Below are 16787 nucleotides of genomic sequence, written 5' to 3'. Positions count from 1 at the left end.
ATCAAATGTTTATAATTTTTACATATTGGTAATTAAAAATATTAACGATTAAAATCATGCATTGGCAAGCGTGAAAAGAAAAGTGTTGCAAAAAAAAAAAAAAAAAAAAAAAAAAAAAAAAAAAAAAAAAACTGTTTTGTTGACCTCTTATGTTAAATATGAATTACAGTGCCCGTTTACTATGAATACGATCAAATTATATTGTTGGCTCTTCAAAAGAGAGGGTTTAAGAAAACCTCTCCCAGAGTTAGTTTGTTAAATTCAACCATACCCTTAGCCATATGTTTCTATTTTTCTAAGTTGGAGAGCTGACTAACTAATGTACTTCCTACCTCAAAATTATAGCTTGATAGCAGCAATGTCACAACTTACAGAGTTTAATATGATGAGTTGCTGTTGACTTTTTGATCACTCGAGTGAGTAATGAACACAAAACAATTACAGTGGACAATAATTCACAAGCTACAAATCTATTTGGAAAAGTATACTCAAAATGTAAAGCACCAGATCTCATTAATTATTTCACATAGCAATTCAAATAACAACAAATTTACAAACACAAAAACGGGTCTGAATGTGTGATCTTGTTTCATAAACTTTATATAGACTGTATCATAATCTCAAAGTCCTAAGATGTTCTCCACTGCAATTCAATCTGAATGCGGCCATTTTTCGAGTCAATGAGATTGTAACTTTGATTGATTCTTCTATTACTCACCACATCCGCGAGATTAATGTCAACATATCCCAGATTTTCCTGTTTGCAAGTACAACAGGGGTATGAGAATTGCTGTAATTTGAAGGATTTGTTACAGCATAATGGATTTGGCCACATGAGCCAGCACGAAGCTGAAATAAATTACCATGTGCATACCTTTGGATGAAGTAAACCTATTCTGGATGAGACACTATGCACTTCCACATGCAGCTTATCATCATTAGGTGGTTCCTCCAACATAAACTCGAATTCCTCTTCCCATCTAGGATCTCTATTTTTCTTTATTGTCTGTCAAAGTAACAAAGATAATAATATGTTCATAATGGATGAGGAAAATAGCGACAAACAGCAAATTCCACACATAGTATACCACAAAGTATCTTCGCCCATCCAGGTGATCATTTACATCGCATTCTGTGTGGACACTGAATGACTTGTTATCTTCTCCATTGTATCATCTAATATAATTATAAGGCTGACCTTAAGCATGTTCAGTTAGATCACCTTTTGTTCAACCTCCACAATTACATTTTGCAGGAAAATACACGTCTATATAATTTTCTGAAGCATATTTGTGTAGCAAGGCAGATGCTCCAATGGGCGTATTTAAGTTTGAAGTAAACTTCTAGCGTTTGCCAAACATTGGTATTTGGCAAAGTGCTGAACACCTAATCACTTAATTTTAGGTGTAAGATATTGTTTCAAAAAGGCTAACAAAACTAGCTTTTGGGATATTGTTTTTCGAAAGCTACCAAGTTTGTTTATATTTCTACTTGAGCAGAAAATAGTGCTGAAAGCACCAACATTAGACAAGTACTTTGACAGCTAATAACTAATATCTAGCTTCCAATAGCTGATGAGCTACAGCCAAGTAACAACTTATTTTGCTAATTAAGCCCATACTACAATGTACAATTCCTTCTAATCGCTAAACAGATAAAAATCAACAAATTCTATAGCTCCGATAATTTTCGTTTTAGAACCTTACAGCTGCAACATTATAAAATCTCTATAGATCCAGTTATAAAGACATTATGACTACAGAAGATGACAGGTGAGCAATGATAGCTTTGCTAGAAATTTTTGAATCACAAGTCATAACCAACCTTGTCACTGATTTTTTGCTTTGGAATTGGCAAAGTTCAGATCAACTTAGGTAAGCTAATTATATGCTCTATTTTAGACCAAACCAGAGGTTCTCCTCTGGAATAAACCAGCTACATGGTATCCTGACAAGTTGGCATCCATTGATGTCCCTAATCCAACCAAGAAAGGCTTTATTCTTAGTTGGGCTCTTGGCTAACTGGCGCACCCACATGCCATAGTTTACCTTCTTTAAATTTGTGCATAACAAGGTTCAAGTAGCTTGAACATATAAGGGAAGTGAACAAGGCTCTAGTTCACTTCAACAAAATGTGAAAACTTTAAGAGAATTTATAACCTCTCTCCCCCCCCCCCCCCCGTCTCACTATAATTTCCTTTTTCACCCTATTTCTTTTTCCACACCAACTACCGACAGTATGAAGGTTCATTTCTCACATTAGTTACATATTTAGATGCTATATGATGAAGTGATAATGTAAAACAGCAATAGTGTAAATTATCAAGTTTAGCAGTAAGAATATGGAAATAAGGAAGCACTTAAAGCTTTTGCAGAGAGTTGTTTGGTGCCTTACCTTAGTCTTTCTTTCTTCGCCTTTCAATATTAGGCGAACATAAGGATTTGTGTGGTGCTTTCCTTCAACATCTTGAGCTTGATGGACAGTGACTACAAGTAAACCGCCAACAGCAGGTGTCCCTTCTGGAGCCTTCTCAACTGTTCCAGAATCCTCAGGATCATCAGGCATCTCATCCTCCTTAAATGGTTTGTATGTAACTTCTAGAACAAGCTGTCCACGTGACTTCTCATTTCGAACATCATCAGGATCTATGCTTTTCAGGAGCTCCAAAGTCAGGACTTTTGTTTCTTCTGGTGTAAGATCTTTCACTGGAACAACATTTATGCCCATCTTTTCATGGCTGCCGAACTAATTTACAAGAGGGAAGACCCTGATTATGTTAAGTAAATTTTTATTTGTAAAGTTTAATTAGCAACATTAGCATGCAGTTATATACCTTTTCCCAGTCATAGACGAAGACCTCTAAAGCTTGAGTCTGTGGATCTCTGATGGACATACTGAATTCTTCATTCCACTCAGGGTTCAGATTCTTGTACTTTACAGCAGTTTTCTTTGAAGGAAGCTTATCCTCTGTAAGTTTCAATTTGACATATGGGTCAGATGCTCCAAGAAGATCTTTCTTTTTTAGATTCATAGCTTTCACAACCTTGACATGTATAACTCCAACAGGTTTCTTCCTAGCCCTGTAAAGTTGGAGAAAGCACATTATATACTAAAGAAAGGTATGCAAACATGCAACCACTTAGATGTGAGAAAAATAGATATATACAGAGACAGAGAGAGACATATAGAAAGAGCTACAGAGAAGAGAAGACTTTTGAAAGAGACTAGTCACTTACTTTCCAGGATCCAATATAGGTATTTCAAGGGTCTTAGGCCATAAGTACATGTTGGCTACCTGTTCTTTAATTAATTCCTGCATGCAATACATAAGTGGTGAGAGATGAAATTTATTATTAAAAAAAAAAACACATACTAGAATAGAGCTCAAGGAGGGAAAAAAAAAAATGTTTCCATATTTAAAAGATATTAAGGGATCAAGAAAATGATCCTTCATCAAGAAATAGTGTAAGAAAAAGTGTATCATTGTGGCTAGATGTTGGGAATAAAGATTTAAGATATTTTTCTTACTTCAGTTTTAGGTGCAACTGAGCTTTTATTAGTGGATAGACCTTTGCCGTGCCTAAGTCAATCATTGTCATTTCTAGTTAAATAGGAATGAACCATTTTTTTATTTAATTATTTTTTAAAAAATTCTATATAATACAAATACATGTCTAAGAAAAAAAAAAGGACTTGAGTAATGATGCAAGAAATCACCCAATCAATACAAAAGGAACCAGGAAATCACTAATGTGTTTGTTTAGGAAGAAAGGCAATCCAGAAATCCATATTCTTAAGACGGCATATAGACTGGTAGATAAGTTAATTTCCAGTCAAATTGAAGATACAAACAATTTAGAGTTGCATTCCCTACGTAGAGAAGGATTTGATTGAAAACTATTTTACAACTTTGCAAGTTGGAAGTCAATATTGATAAAATGGAGTTCATTGGATGAAATTATTGGCCCAAGTTCATTGAACCAGCATTTTGCCTATACAAATGTACATGCCTTTTGTAAGAAATATGCCTTGAGTCGGTGACCGAGTAGGTACACGATCATGAAGTAAATTGTACACGATCGTGTAATCAGTGTTATTATGTACTTTTCAATATACACGGTCATGTAGTTCATGGTACATGGTCGTGTAGTTCCGCTACTACAAGACATGTCACACGGTCGTGTGGTTCAAGATACACAGTCGTGTGGTTTTGGTCCGTGTGGTTATTAATTGGGCTTTGGCCCAAATCAGTTTCTTTGGAGAGTTCTATATATATCCCTTAGGGTTACTCATAGCGGAATCAGTTGAGTGATTATTCAGAAATCTGATAGTCTTTTGTATATTTCTCATCTGTGAGATCTTGAGAGAGATAACATCAGAAATCTGAGAGACAATCAATCTATTTTCTGTTATTGGTCCCAAATCTGTTCTGAATCTGTAATCTGTTTTCCCCAAAATCAATAAAAGTATTACTCTCGCCTGTACATGGCGTAGCCAACGCATCGTCGTGAATCACGTAAATCTGTGTGTGTTTTTCTTGTCAATTTTACATTCAATATTTGTTCTTTCTTGCATCCGTTTTAACACTTTTGAAATTTAAAAAGAGAAAAAAGGATTACATCTCAAAGGGTTAAATCTCTTTCTTTTTGTTATAACAGATGCAAGAAAAACCAAATAATGAATGTAAAATTAGCAAGAAAAACACATAGATTTACGTGGTTCACTAACAACGTATTGGCACACGTAAGCGAGAGTAATAGTTTATTGATCATGAGGATAAAAGAATACATATTCAAAACAGATTTGAGACCATCACCAAAAAACAGATTGATTGTCACAACTCACAGATTAGAAATAAACACGATACTCCCAGATTTATGAATAACACTCAATGCTATGGCTAGGAATAACCCTAGACTCGAGTGGCCGAATTTGCCCTAGGCGTGCTACACAACTAATCAGTAGAAAAGGAGGAACTCTAACTCGAAACGACATGGGCGTGCTAGATTTGACACGGGCGTGTCAAGCAAGTGCTGCATGCTCTCCGTTGAGGCACGACCATGCCTCCCTAAGGCACTGGCTTGTCTTGCTGCATCTTCTCAGCTTTGCGACACAAGCTTCATAGCTCCCGATTGAAGGCACCGTTTCTTACACTTTTAGTAGTTGGAGGGTCTTTAGGGAAGAGATAAGGTTTTGAGCCAGGAAAATAAATTTAGAGAGTAGAAAAGGTCAAAATAAAAAATGATAAAGTACTAAAGGTCTAAAGTAACAAAAATCCTCACGTTTCTAAATGAGAAAATTGCAATATTGTAACCTTGGCCACCTATTCAGGTAAGGTTCCTCTGTGGACCAAGCTAAGATGTTTTTATGATGTAACTTTAATATTAGAGAAGAATAGGTCGGATTCGCGCTTGTTCGGGAAAAATTGCCCGGTGAGGTAGAGAGAAGAACTGAGAAGCCTAGAATTTTATTCTATCGGGATATATAGCTTTTGCTTATAAATACTCCTTATAAAGGCATCATTAATGCAATAAAAATCTTTTCATTAATAAAACAGTATTATTATTAGATATACTTTAGATTTAGGGTTTAGAGAGAAGTTAGGCATAGAAACTCAAGATCAAGACTCCCACTTCGTCTTATTCAAGTATTATATTTTGTTCACCTTACCTCCTTTTCTCTTCTTTTTATATCTTTTTATATCTTAATGATGATGATAGAGTAAAACAATAATCTAGGATTTGGTTCATCCTCGTGATTGATGCTTGATAAGTTATTTTTAGATTCTAAATTACTTGTTTTGTTCATGATTAATTTATTGTACTTGTGCCAATACTAGATTAGGGATATTTAATATTGCTATTATTCATTGCTTGAACAACAAGGATTTTGACTAAATCAAGCAAGGATATGACATTCTCCATGGAAATAGGTAGAACAAATTGTTAGGAAATTAGGGTGTTGGGCTTTATGCCTTTGATTTATTTGTAGGTATTTTACAAGGTGTTCTTTTCCAGGTTAACATATAATTGATTGGTTGGGATGTAAATTTGTCTTAAGTTAATTATGATAGTGGAGATACTACATGCTTTTATAATTTGATTTTCTTCTTTATTAACTTGATAATTCAACCATATATTCAATTGACTCATAAAGTTATAATTCATTGCTACCCAATAATTAAACCACCTTATGAGATCGACCCTAACTTATCCCTACTACATAGTTAGATTGTTATTTATTTTGTTAGCTATGCAAATGTCTATCAATGTCAATGGTATTTAGATTAGGTATTTTTCTAACCTTTGCTTCAGTTATTTTCTTTTGTTATTTAATAATTTGTTTTCACTTTTATTTGTTGCGTGCACACTAAATGAACATGTTCACGTAATCTAATCCCTATCAATCCCGAAATCATTGAACCTGCACGCAAACAAGGAAGGAAAAAGAGATAGAATAGGAATAAAAATTAATAGTGAGATGACCAAAACACTAGCTAATTCACTACGAGAATATGGTGTGCTGGTCCAACGACTAGCCCAGTGTCTAAGTATATAGCATCGTTAGGTTGGCTGTCAATGTTGCAAATTTCGAACGGGTTCATCTCCAATGATTCATTCGTAGGTTTCCCAAATGTCCTTCCCATAAGTCACATTGCTAATTTATTGGAGGAAAGTGAAGATCAACAATGTTGTGATGCTATAGGTCCCAAATGTCCACACGATTTTTAGAGAGGTTGATAAAAAGTTTGTCACATGGGTGAAATTGACAAGTGCTTTCATTGCCAACTTTATACGCTAAGAGAAGATTGCTAGACTCAAGAATGATATGCTACATTATAAGATGCTTGGCTGAAATTTCATTACTATGGAAGATGCGGACATTTTATAATAGTTTAACTCATGAATTTCATATATTTATAGATGTTGCATCTGGAGATTCAACTATGACGAAGAATCCAACTAAAGCTAAAGTGTTGGTTAAGAAGATAGTAGCTAATGATAACTACAATCTTTTACAACTAAAAAAGGAGGTAAACATGATATTAAGGCCTTAACTTTGTTTGCTAGTTTTGTGCAAGTGTACATAGGGAAGATTAATTTCAAATTAGATCTACTTCGGTAACTATATGTCAGATATGTGGAGTGCAAGGTAATGAATCATATTTATAAAGGATTATTAGGCAAGTTTATCCTAGTTTCATAGCTTGTTTTTGGTCTTTTTGGTAGTTTTACAAGGTTATGCTTGCATAAGTTATCATATATAACTTTACTACGCTTCGGTTGTATTTTTCTTAAAGTTTCAGGTAATTTCGTAATCATTTGGATAATTTCGAAGTGTTTTGGGTTGATTCGGATGATATTTGGATGAGTTGTTGCCGAAGATTTTATGATTGTGGATGTTGATTTTGCTTATTGTGTGCATGGAAAATGAATATAGCATCCACAAGGGTCACTATGTGCTTTTTCAAAATTGAATTTGAGTTGAAAATAAAGTAAGGCGACACTTTACCATAACTCAAGTTCTACGGACTAAGATGATTCAAGTTGGGCTGCAAAATTAGACTTGAAGATCTTTCCAACAATAGGTCGCACACCCCTATATGATCCCTATATTTCGCGTTACAGCCCTTCGAAGTCCACCTCCCAACCCAGCACTTAGCCATTGGTTGTCCTTGTCGTACATCCTTGCGTTGCTTTTTGCCTGGGTGCTGGCTAGCCATCGCCCGATGGGTTGAGCCCATCAAGCATCGTTGCAGCCATGATGCCTCGACCAACGCCCACCCATCCACCCACCCATCGCCTGATGGGTTGGCAGTGCGCATTAACGAAGAAATCTGTCATCGACTATGACTCTTTCAATCAACTAATTGGTAGACGAATTTTGTTATTTTAATTTTCCTATCAAGCTATAAAACTAGCGTAAACCTGCCTAAGAATCCTATGTAAGTAGGACTCATCAAATACCCCAAGGCTAAACTGTTACTTGTCCCCAAGCAACACAAAACTCAAAATGGAGAAATAAGATTTCTATTAGATGGGACTCTCGAGCAAACAATCAAACCAAAGTTAGCGATACTGAAATTTGGCTCGGATACATATAGAACCACATAGCATTTATAGTCCTGCAATCAACTTACCAAGCTAGGCCACAAACTATTTTCTTTCGAAGCTAGTCTTCATCGAGTCCTTGTAGACATGCTAAAGTCGAGCACGAGAGCTGTCCTAACCAACTTCGGGTCATAGCATACACTCAACCTATACCATGTCGACTCAGAATGCAACAAATACTCTTTAAAATTGACTTAAAACTTGGTCCACTCAATTTTAACTTATGCATTAAGGTCACAAGGTCTTTATAAAGCTTATAATGGGGCTAGGGGGAGAGGTAGGATGATACATATTGGTAATTGAGATAGACGAGCCAGCTAGGAGAGTAATAATGATCCACAATAACAACATAACCAAATGCATGCCAAAACAACCTCGTTAAGCATCTAACCTCCCCAAAATGCCAAATCAAAAATCACTAAATACCAAAGTAATTTAATTTCCTCTTCTTTTCTTCTATCTTTCGCCCTTTCTTCTCTTAATTTATTTTTTCAAATATAACCCTTGTCTTTTTTTTCCAAAACATTTTTTGTTCATCAATTATTTTTTTTCCAATTTCACAATAACTTTGAACTTCCACTAAGAATCACCTTTAATGTACCTCAAATCAAATATTCAGCCAAATAAAAGTCATAAATCACAAGATAAACTAATCCCCCAAGCTAGGCCAGTAACCAATTGATGCTAATGGCTTGTAATATGGCTAATTTAATGAAGGGTAAAGCTCAACATGGGTAACATAATTACAGAGCAAATGCACAAAAGCTTACTTCTAGATGCTCAAATTAAGAAAAAGAAAAGATCTTTATCATTTCAATCACGCACACATCACAACCAATTTATATAGTCTAAAGACAAAATCAAGATCAATGCACCAGGAGCCATCACACATACAAAAATATGGACTGTTATACACGTTACAGTCAATTAAACAAGTTTCAAAAATTCACATGGCTTGGGTCTACAAAATTTCAACTACCTATACTCAAAAAGAGCAAAACAGCTTACCACAAACCAATCAATCGCAGGCTACATTGCCACGTAGTTATCAACGTATAAAGCACAACGACCAAATTTCAAAATCATAACTAAGGTGAGAAGAAGCTTAAGAGAATCTTATCTAATTCATACACAGTTCGAAGTCAACAATGCAAATAAAGGCACATGAATGCATAGACTAATACAAATAAAAAGGAAAACAACTAAAGTAAGAAAACGATACATATTTATCGTTACAAGTAACTTCCATCCCTACAAACGATGTAACACCTATGAAAAGCAATAAAAGCTACACTATGAAAGCATTAAAAGATAAACTTCCCTCCTCTCGAGCTAGAATTGAAACACAGTGTCCTCATTATGGAAATTAATATACACGTAAGAATGAAAAGAAAGAAAAGCTCACTTAACAAGAGCCTCATCGACCGAAGAGGTGTCGGTTAGAGTCTCAGTAAGTAAGTGTAGCTAAAACTGGGCACCGTGCCGTGCCGTGTCGCCGTGGGCCGTGCCGGCCGTGCCATCATGCTGGCACGCCGACCATGCCGGCCATTTCCACAAGTCGGCCCACGGCACGGCACGACCCACGTGCCTAGCGTGCCGTGTCGTGCCGGCACCCTGTGCCGCCCATTTATTTTTATTTTATTATTGTTTTTAATATTTGCTTTATTATTTTGTTAAAAAAATATTAATTTTATCATAAAAGTATCGTGATTGGCGGGCCGTGCCGACGGACCGGTGTTCGTGCCGGCCGCCGTGCTCGTGACAAATTTCAATTTCCTTGTTCACGGCACGGCCCACGGGTCGTTCCACGTGTCGTGTCGTGTCACTGCCGTGCTCGTGCCGAGCCGGGCCATCTAGCGTGCCGTGCCGGGCAGCCCGCGTGCTAGCCCGGCCCATGCCCAGCTTTAGGTGTAGCGGTGTCGTCGGAAGCTACTAAGTGACGACCTTCGAATCGATGGTGTGGAATCGTCGCTCCAAACCTACAAAATGATCAATGACCTTCTAAGCCATGGTACTAATGCTATCCATGAAGTCCTTGAACTCCCCTATAGTGATTTGATTTACGCTAGACCTCTCAAAACTGACATTGTGGTGAAAATGGTGGCTGAAACTGTCCTAGAAAAAAGAGTGGGATTTCTTTGGAGGGTCATCGAACAAAGGTAAAGGAGCTAAAAATGAGACTTACTATGTAGAGGGAGAACCTTTCCATATAATCGCCTTAATATTGGGAGTAGGCTGAAACAATAAGGCATTTAGTTTATCTATTTGAGTCTCGTGAGTGGGCAATATGGCATAAAGAATCAGGTGAGAGTCCTTGTCCTCTCCTTTAACCTGGAATACTAACATATCCCTCTTGAGTATCATCAACCAACCATACCGTTCCATGCTTACATGATCAAGGAGAGTAAATTTGTTATTAATCCCCACATGCTTAGCAAAGACCATAAGAAAGCTTCCCATGGTGATAGGCCCTTTTGGCTTGTTTCTCTCCACAAGAAATGCAACAATTAGAATTTCCCGAAATAAAGTTGTCCCATCCTGTCCCGATTACCATGTAAGAACGAACCACCAAACCATCTTGAAATCGCTAGAAGCAATTTGCCTCATCTTCGTCTTTCGATAGAACACTTGTAGGATAAACATGTATTGTTGTCTTAGTTTAGTTATTTTCCTTTTTATTTGTTTTAGTCTATGCATTCATGTGCCTCTATTTGCATTGTTGACTTCGAACCGTGTATAAATTAGATAAGACTCCCTTGAGCTTCTTCTCACCTTAGTTATGATTTTGAAATTCGGTCGGTGTGCTTTATACGTTGATAACTATGTGGCGATGTAGCTTGCGATTGGTTGGTTTGTGGTAAGAAGTTTTGCTCCTTTTGAGTCTAGCTTTATGACAGTGAGTTTTGAAATTTTGTAGACACAAGCCATGTGAGTTTTTGAAAATTTACTAACTGATTGTAACGTTTATGACAGTCTATATTTCTGTATGTGTTATAGTTCCCGATGCAATATTGATCTTGATTTTGTCTTGAAACTCTATATAAATTGGTTCTGATGAGTACATGATTGTAATGATAAAGGTTTATATTTTCTTAATTTGAGCATCCTAAAGTAAGCTTTTGTGCATTTGCTCCATAATTATTACCCATGATGAGATTCACCCTTCATTGAATTAGCCATATTACAAGCTATTAGCCTCAATTGGTTACTATTCCTAGGCCTGGCCTTGGGGAGTGGTTTATCTTGTGACTTTTGACTTTTATTTGGCTAAATATTAGATTTGAGGTACAATAAAAGAGATTCTTAGTGGAAGTTCAAAGTTATTGTGAAATTGAAAAAATATGATGAACAAAAAATGTTTTGGAAATAAATAAAAAAGAAGACAAGGGATTATATTTGGAAAAAATAAACAGTACAAAGAAGAGGAAATTAAGTTACTTTGGTATTTGGTTATTATATACTCCCTCTGTCCCTATTTTTTTGCCCCATTTGACTGTGTGCGGTCTCCAAAACGCGTTTTAAAATGTAACTTTATTTCCATATATGTAAAAATTATAAAAACATGAAATTAATAAAATATACAATGAGACGAATCTAACAAGACCACTCATGACTATATTATCTTTTATAGATTAATGGTAAATTATGGTCAAAGTTTTCAAAGTTTGACCCAAAAAATGGCAATGGGGCAAAAATAAAGGGACGGAGGGAGTATTTGGCTTCTATGGCGTTTTGGGGGAGATTAAATGCTAAGCGAGGTTGCTTTGACATGAATTTGGTTGTGTTTTTATAGTGGATCATTATTACTCTCCTAGCTGGCTCATATGTCACATTTCCCAAAATGTATCATCCTACCTCTCTTCCTAAGCTTTATAAAGACCTAAGCTTTATAAAGACCTTTTTGATCTTCATGCATCATTTATGATTAAGTGGACCGAGTCTTTAGTCAAAGTTAAAGAGTGTTTGTTGCATTCTGAGTCAACATGGTATATCATTCGTTTTATACATTGTTGTCTATATTTTGCGCATATCAAACACATTACCTAAATTATTCAATCCTCGTCTATTTCTTAACAACTTTCATTAATTCAAGAAATATATTTTCTTCACCTTTTCTCTTCATTTACTCTTTCTTCTATGTTTTATTTTACTTCTATAATGATGATACAGTAGACAATCAATCTGGGATTAGGTTGACCCATAGCCATGTTTATGCTTGATTTAATCTTTTAAATTCTCAATTACTTGTAAGAATTGTATATGTGATTAGGAGAATTATAAGGAAAAAGATATAGCAAAAGATAAACTTAATAAATTATGGTAAGTAGTAGGATTTTGTTAATATCCTATCACTCTTTATTTAGCTTTGTCATTACTATAATGTGACACAATGTAACATTTGATTATATATAATAAAACAATAAAAATATTATTAAGCATTCTTCTATTCAAGATTATAATAGGTGCTGCGGCTCTACTTATTTCCCCTATAATATTCTATTTATTTCTCAATAAATCAATCCAATTGCCCATAGTACTTTTGTTGTCTCCAACATTACTTGTTTATTTGTTCATGCTTCAATGCTTGTGCTTCTTCCAATGATAGATTAGGGATAATTAGTATAGTCATTATTCCATTTTCTTAATCATAACGATAGTTGTGTTTTGACGGATTTTGATTCAATTAAGGACATGATATTCCCCACAGGACAAGGTAAAACAAATTGTTAGGGAAGTTAGGGTGCCGGTTACATGATTCCACGGGGCTTAATGTTTGTTATCAGTAGAGTGCTCATTCCACATTCTATAGCATAATGAGAAGAATAAAGGCAGATATAAAAGAAGACAAAGACATACCTGAACAAATCTATACAGGCCTGGAATCGCCATAGCATCTGCACCTAACAACTTCAATCCGAAGTCGACATGTGGCTGCAGATTTCCCAAATCCACAATTCATTTTGTGAGCCAACAAAATGTAAGGACAACATTCATAAATAACAAACAAATGTCGATTTGTGGTTCACAATTCAGCCAAGGGCAAGCTTCACCGGTTAAACAGTAGGAAATAGTTCTAGGAAGTGACTTCTTTAGAACAAACATTGTGATTTTATGAGGATCCAAAAATATGTATATATATCCTTAATGACTTAACAAGTAAGAGGACTATTAGCCTCCAGGTAAAAATGCTAAGGGTTGAGGTGCCAGGCACTTGAAATCACCTACCTTCTCCATAAGAGAAACATATATATTGGCAAAGCAAGGAAACGCTGGCACCAGAGGCTTCAATGTAATACGTGGATGGGCAAACACTTGCAAATCGACCACCTAAAGCATATGAGCTATATTAACTTTTCTGATGGAATGACAAGTTACATTAGTCCGCAGGTAGTTAAACAGCATAGTTTGAGGAAGGTAAGAGGGTGGGGGTGCCTTCTGGATTTATTAATACCTGCACAGTGGCTTTCAATCCAAATGCTTTGACTGTCACATGAATGTTAGGGTTCCCTGCCCATTTCAATGCTGGTTCCATAATCAACTCTTTCTCTTCAGTAGTGTATACCTTCATTCCTGATATGATTTCAAGAATCAGTCACTGATACATTTTGAGGCAATGTAAAAGAAGCTACATTTCCATCCCAGATTGATAAGCTCAACAAACATTGATTCAATTCTTTTTTTTTTTGGTGAAACAAACACTGATTCATGGCGCAATTCTATGCCTTGTAAGAGATTCCTTCCATTATATAGAAATATAGAATAATAATATATGCTATCATACCGCAATCAAGTGATCTACAAATGCTTGCATGATATGTAGCAATATATCGTACAAGGGCAATCCACAGAACAATATCTTCAGCAAGATATAACTCTTCTCTTCATAACTACAAGTTTTATAACACTCTCTTCATAACTACAAGTTTTATAACACTTCTCTTCATAACACTCTCTGTTCCATTGAAACTTTTTGTTCAACTTAAATATCTGTGAAACCTGATTCAATACCTGTAATTCCCAATTAACTGAACTGGAATTTTCACTTATTTACAGGAAACAATCTTAAGTGAAAAATAAGTAATTAAGGTACTATGTCATGTTCCACTGTACACGATGTACATACATTCAAGAGAGGACAAGTAATCCAACCTTGGAAAGTAGGAGGCAGGGTGCCTAAGCTAAGTGTTTCAAAGTCAACTGACTGAATTTTGTACTTTGGAATTTGCTCGGCAATAATGGGCTTTGATATATCCCTTGCAGTCTTGCAAATTGCCTACAGAAATTGTTAAATCGATGACATAAGATTCAACAGGTAATTGCACCTGAAAATGCTTCTAAAACAAATTGCATTGATGGTAAGCACCTTATCTAGATAGGGCCACATATGCTGTATGAACTTGTTAAGCCAATCCACCTTCACAAAAGCAAATAGAAATTAGCTTCACTCATGAGTAATGACCCTAAACTTTAGGCAATTTAGGATAATAAGGATCCGAGAATGGGCACATACACGATCAAAGTCCGGATTTTTCACCCAAAGTGGTATCTCAGGAAGCACTCTCAGCAAGTCCTTGGCATCAAGATCAGCCAACGAACGAACTTCGGGATCCTAAGAATCAATTAAGATCCAGATGAGTGTGTGTAGTTAATCCAAAGCCAAATGGATCATAAGTAATAAAGCATACACAAACATCATCAACAACAGTTCTACAAATTTTTGTCACATTGCTTGATGAAATTTTCCTGTAGTGAAATATTAGACTTTATACAAAAATTACTCAACCCCACCAATATATATTACATGTAAAACAAGATTAAATTAATCTTCGGAAATTGCCTTAAATTTATGCAAAGCTTATATTACTAATAAAAAAAATTAATTTACAGTATAAACATAAATAAATTAGCATTTCTAATCAGCAAAACATTAAAAAATTGCAGAACATTAAACAGAGAAAATTTAGAGGCAAACCTTGACATCAGTAGACTGGAAGAAGATGAAGAAGTAATACCCAATTACAAGCCCAACACAAGATCCAAATCCAAACCCAAAAACACTCATAATTGTGTTCAAAAACCCCATTTTTGTAATCACCTTCCAAAATACACACAAACCCAGAAATCTTCTCCCTTCAATTTGATCAAATCAAGCAAACCCACATAGTAAATAAAGTGGGAATACTAAAAATTGAACCAAAACCCTCAAATTTTACAGATTTCAATGCTCAAATTTTATAATATGAACAGAATCTCAAGAAAAAGGCACTTTACATAAACAATTAATGAAGATATTATACATCTGTACTCCCATATTAAGGCCCATTAACAAGTTACTAGTAATAAGTATAGCATCCACTTATATACCTCAAAAATGTGATAAATTATTGCAGATATTAAATCATTCCACGTACAGTTGATGAAATTGGATTTAGCAAAAGATTGGTCGATTCAAAAAAATTGGTGGGGACATTGATTGCGATGCTAAGTAATCCCAAAAATAATTAATTAATTGAGCCAATATAAATTGTGATTGTGATATTAGTGGATAGATTGATTTACAAATCAGAAAACTACAAGTTGGCGTAGTATGAGTGGGATTGACCCCACGTTTTTTTATTTCTTGGGATTTTTGCAACTTCCTGTCGGCATTATACTTTTGAATGAATGAATTCAAACATTGTACATTTGTACTAGTACGAGTAACTAAAAAAACGGATGGATTTTAACTGAAAGCATGTGCCATTAAAAAGGTCAGGATTTTTAACTTACTTTTTTTGTTGTAAATAAATAATAACGAAGTATTTTATTAATGAAAATTTGTTTGGGCCTTGGGCAGTTGGGCATAGCTTAGGTCTTAGTCCAATTAGAGAAATGACAAAAATATCTCTGTGATTGAATCTGAAACAACTTGTCATTACCTACACCCCCCTTTAGGCATCATTGCCTACACCCTCCACTAAATTACCATAATACCTACACCCCCTCCCCCACATGTAATATACAACTTGAACATTAAAAATTAGTTTTTCAAATTTTCTCTCTCCTCTTATAAATTAGTTTTTTTCATGATTTTACCAACATTTAAAATTTCTCTCTCCTGATAACTTTATCACTTTCTCTCTCCTCATAATTTTATCACTTTTTCTCTCCTAAACAACCAAAAGCTTCCAAATATTTCTTGAAAAATAAATCAAATTGTTCTTAGATCTCTACTTGTAAAAGAAGAAATCAAGAAATCGAAGATAATTTTTGCAAAAGAAGGACCAACAATCAAATTGTAAGTTGATGATATTGTTTATTTTTCAAAAAAATTCAAATCCTATCTTTTTATTTGCCTTATTCTTCAATGATATGAAATTTCAGTAGTAGTAGTTCATGATTTCTTATAATTTTACTTGGAAATAATGATTTCTTATGATTATAGTAGAATGATTTTTTATATACTCTATTTTAAGTTGATTTAACTTGTGGTGTGTATTATTAGGTTATAAAATTACTGGACAAAAAATAAAATAAAAACAGAGTTCAATTGCCCTAATATAATGAACATTTTGATTTATTTCGTAGGATTATAGAAATGTAAGTTTAGTTCATACTGGATTTTTTTTTAATTAATGTTCATTTATTTTGGTAAATGTTCATTTATACATTAGTATATGATCATTTACATTTTAA

The 16787-nt window shown here is 34.9% G+C and overlaps 1 protein-coding gene across 1 annotated transcript; it reads right to left on the bottom strand.

Moving 5' to 3' along the window:
• Positions 1-359: 359 nt before the first annotated feature.
• On the bottom strand, positions 360-15484 carry LOC110721130 (synaptotagmin-2-like). Its single transcript, XM_021900258.1, has 12 exons — positions 15085-15484; positions 14623-14721; positions 14476-14526; positions 14262-14385; positions 13564-13682; positions 13338-13439; positions 12969-13043; positions 3237-3313; positions 2834-3080; positions 2395-2745; positions 875-1006; positions 360-757 (listed from the first exon to the last, which is right to left on the bottom strand). Exons 1-12 carry the CDS (start codon positions 15193-15195, stop codon positions 629-631), a joined length of 1617 nt encoding a protein of 538 aa, XP_021755950.1. The 5' UTR covers positions 15196-15484; the 3' UTR covers positions 360-628.
• Between the last annotated feature and the right edge of the window lie 1303 nt (positions 15485-16787).

The sequence above is a fragment of the Chenopodium quinoa genome, unplaced genomic scaffold (assembly GCF_001683475.1).
Source record: "Chenopodium quinoa cultivar QQ74 unplaced genomic scaffold, ASM168347v1, whole genome shotgun sequence".
NCBI classification, from domain to species: domain Eukaryota; kingdom Viridiplantae; phylum Streptophyta; class Magnoliopsida; order Caryophyllales; family Amaranthaceae; genus Chenopodium; species Chenopodium quinoa.
This window is presented reverse-complemented; position numbering and strand designations above follow the sequence as displayed.

What these genes read in the sequence shown, in the direction of transcription:
- LOC110721130 (XM_021900258.1), bottom strand. Translation starts at nt 15,195, where the DNA reads ATGGGGTTTTTGAACACAATTATGAGTGTTTTTGGGTTTGGATTTGGA. An exon ending in AAAATCCGGACTTTGATCGT is followed by an intron (nt 14,527 to 14,622) that starts GTATGTGCCCAT and finishes GCTTTTGTGAAG; the next exon opens with GTGGATTGGCTTAACAAGTT. An exon ending in TCGTCTATGACTGGGAAAAG is followed by an intron (nt 2,746 to 2,833) that starts GTATATAACTGC and finishes CTTGTAAATTAG; the next exon opens with TTCGGCAGCCATGAAAAGAT.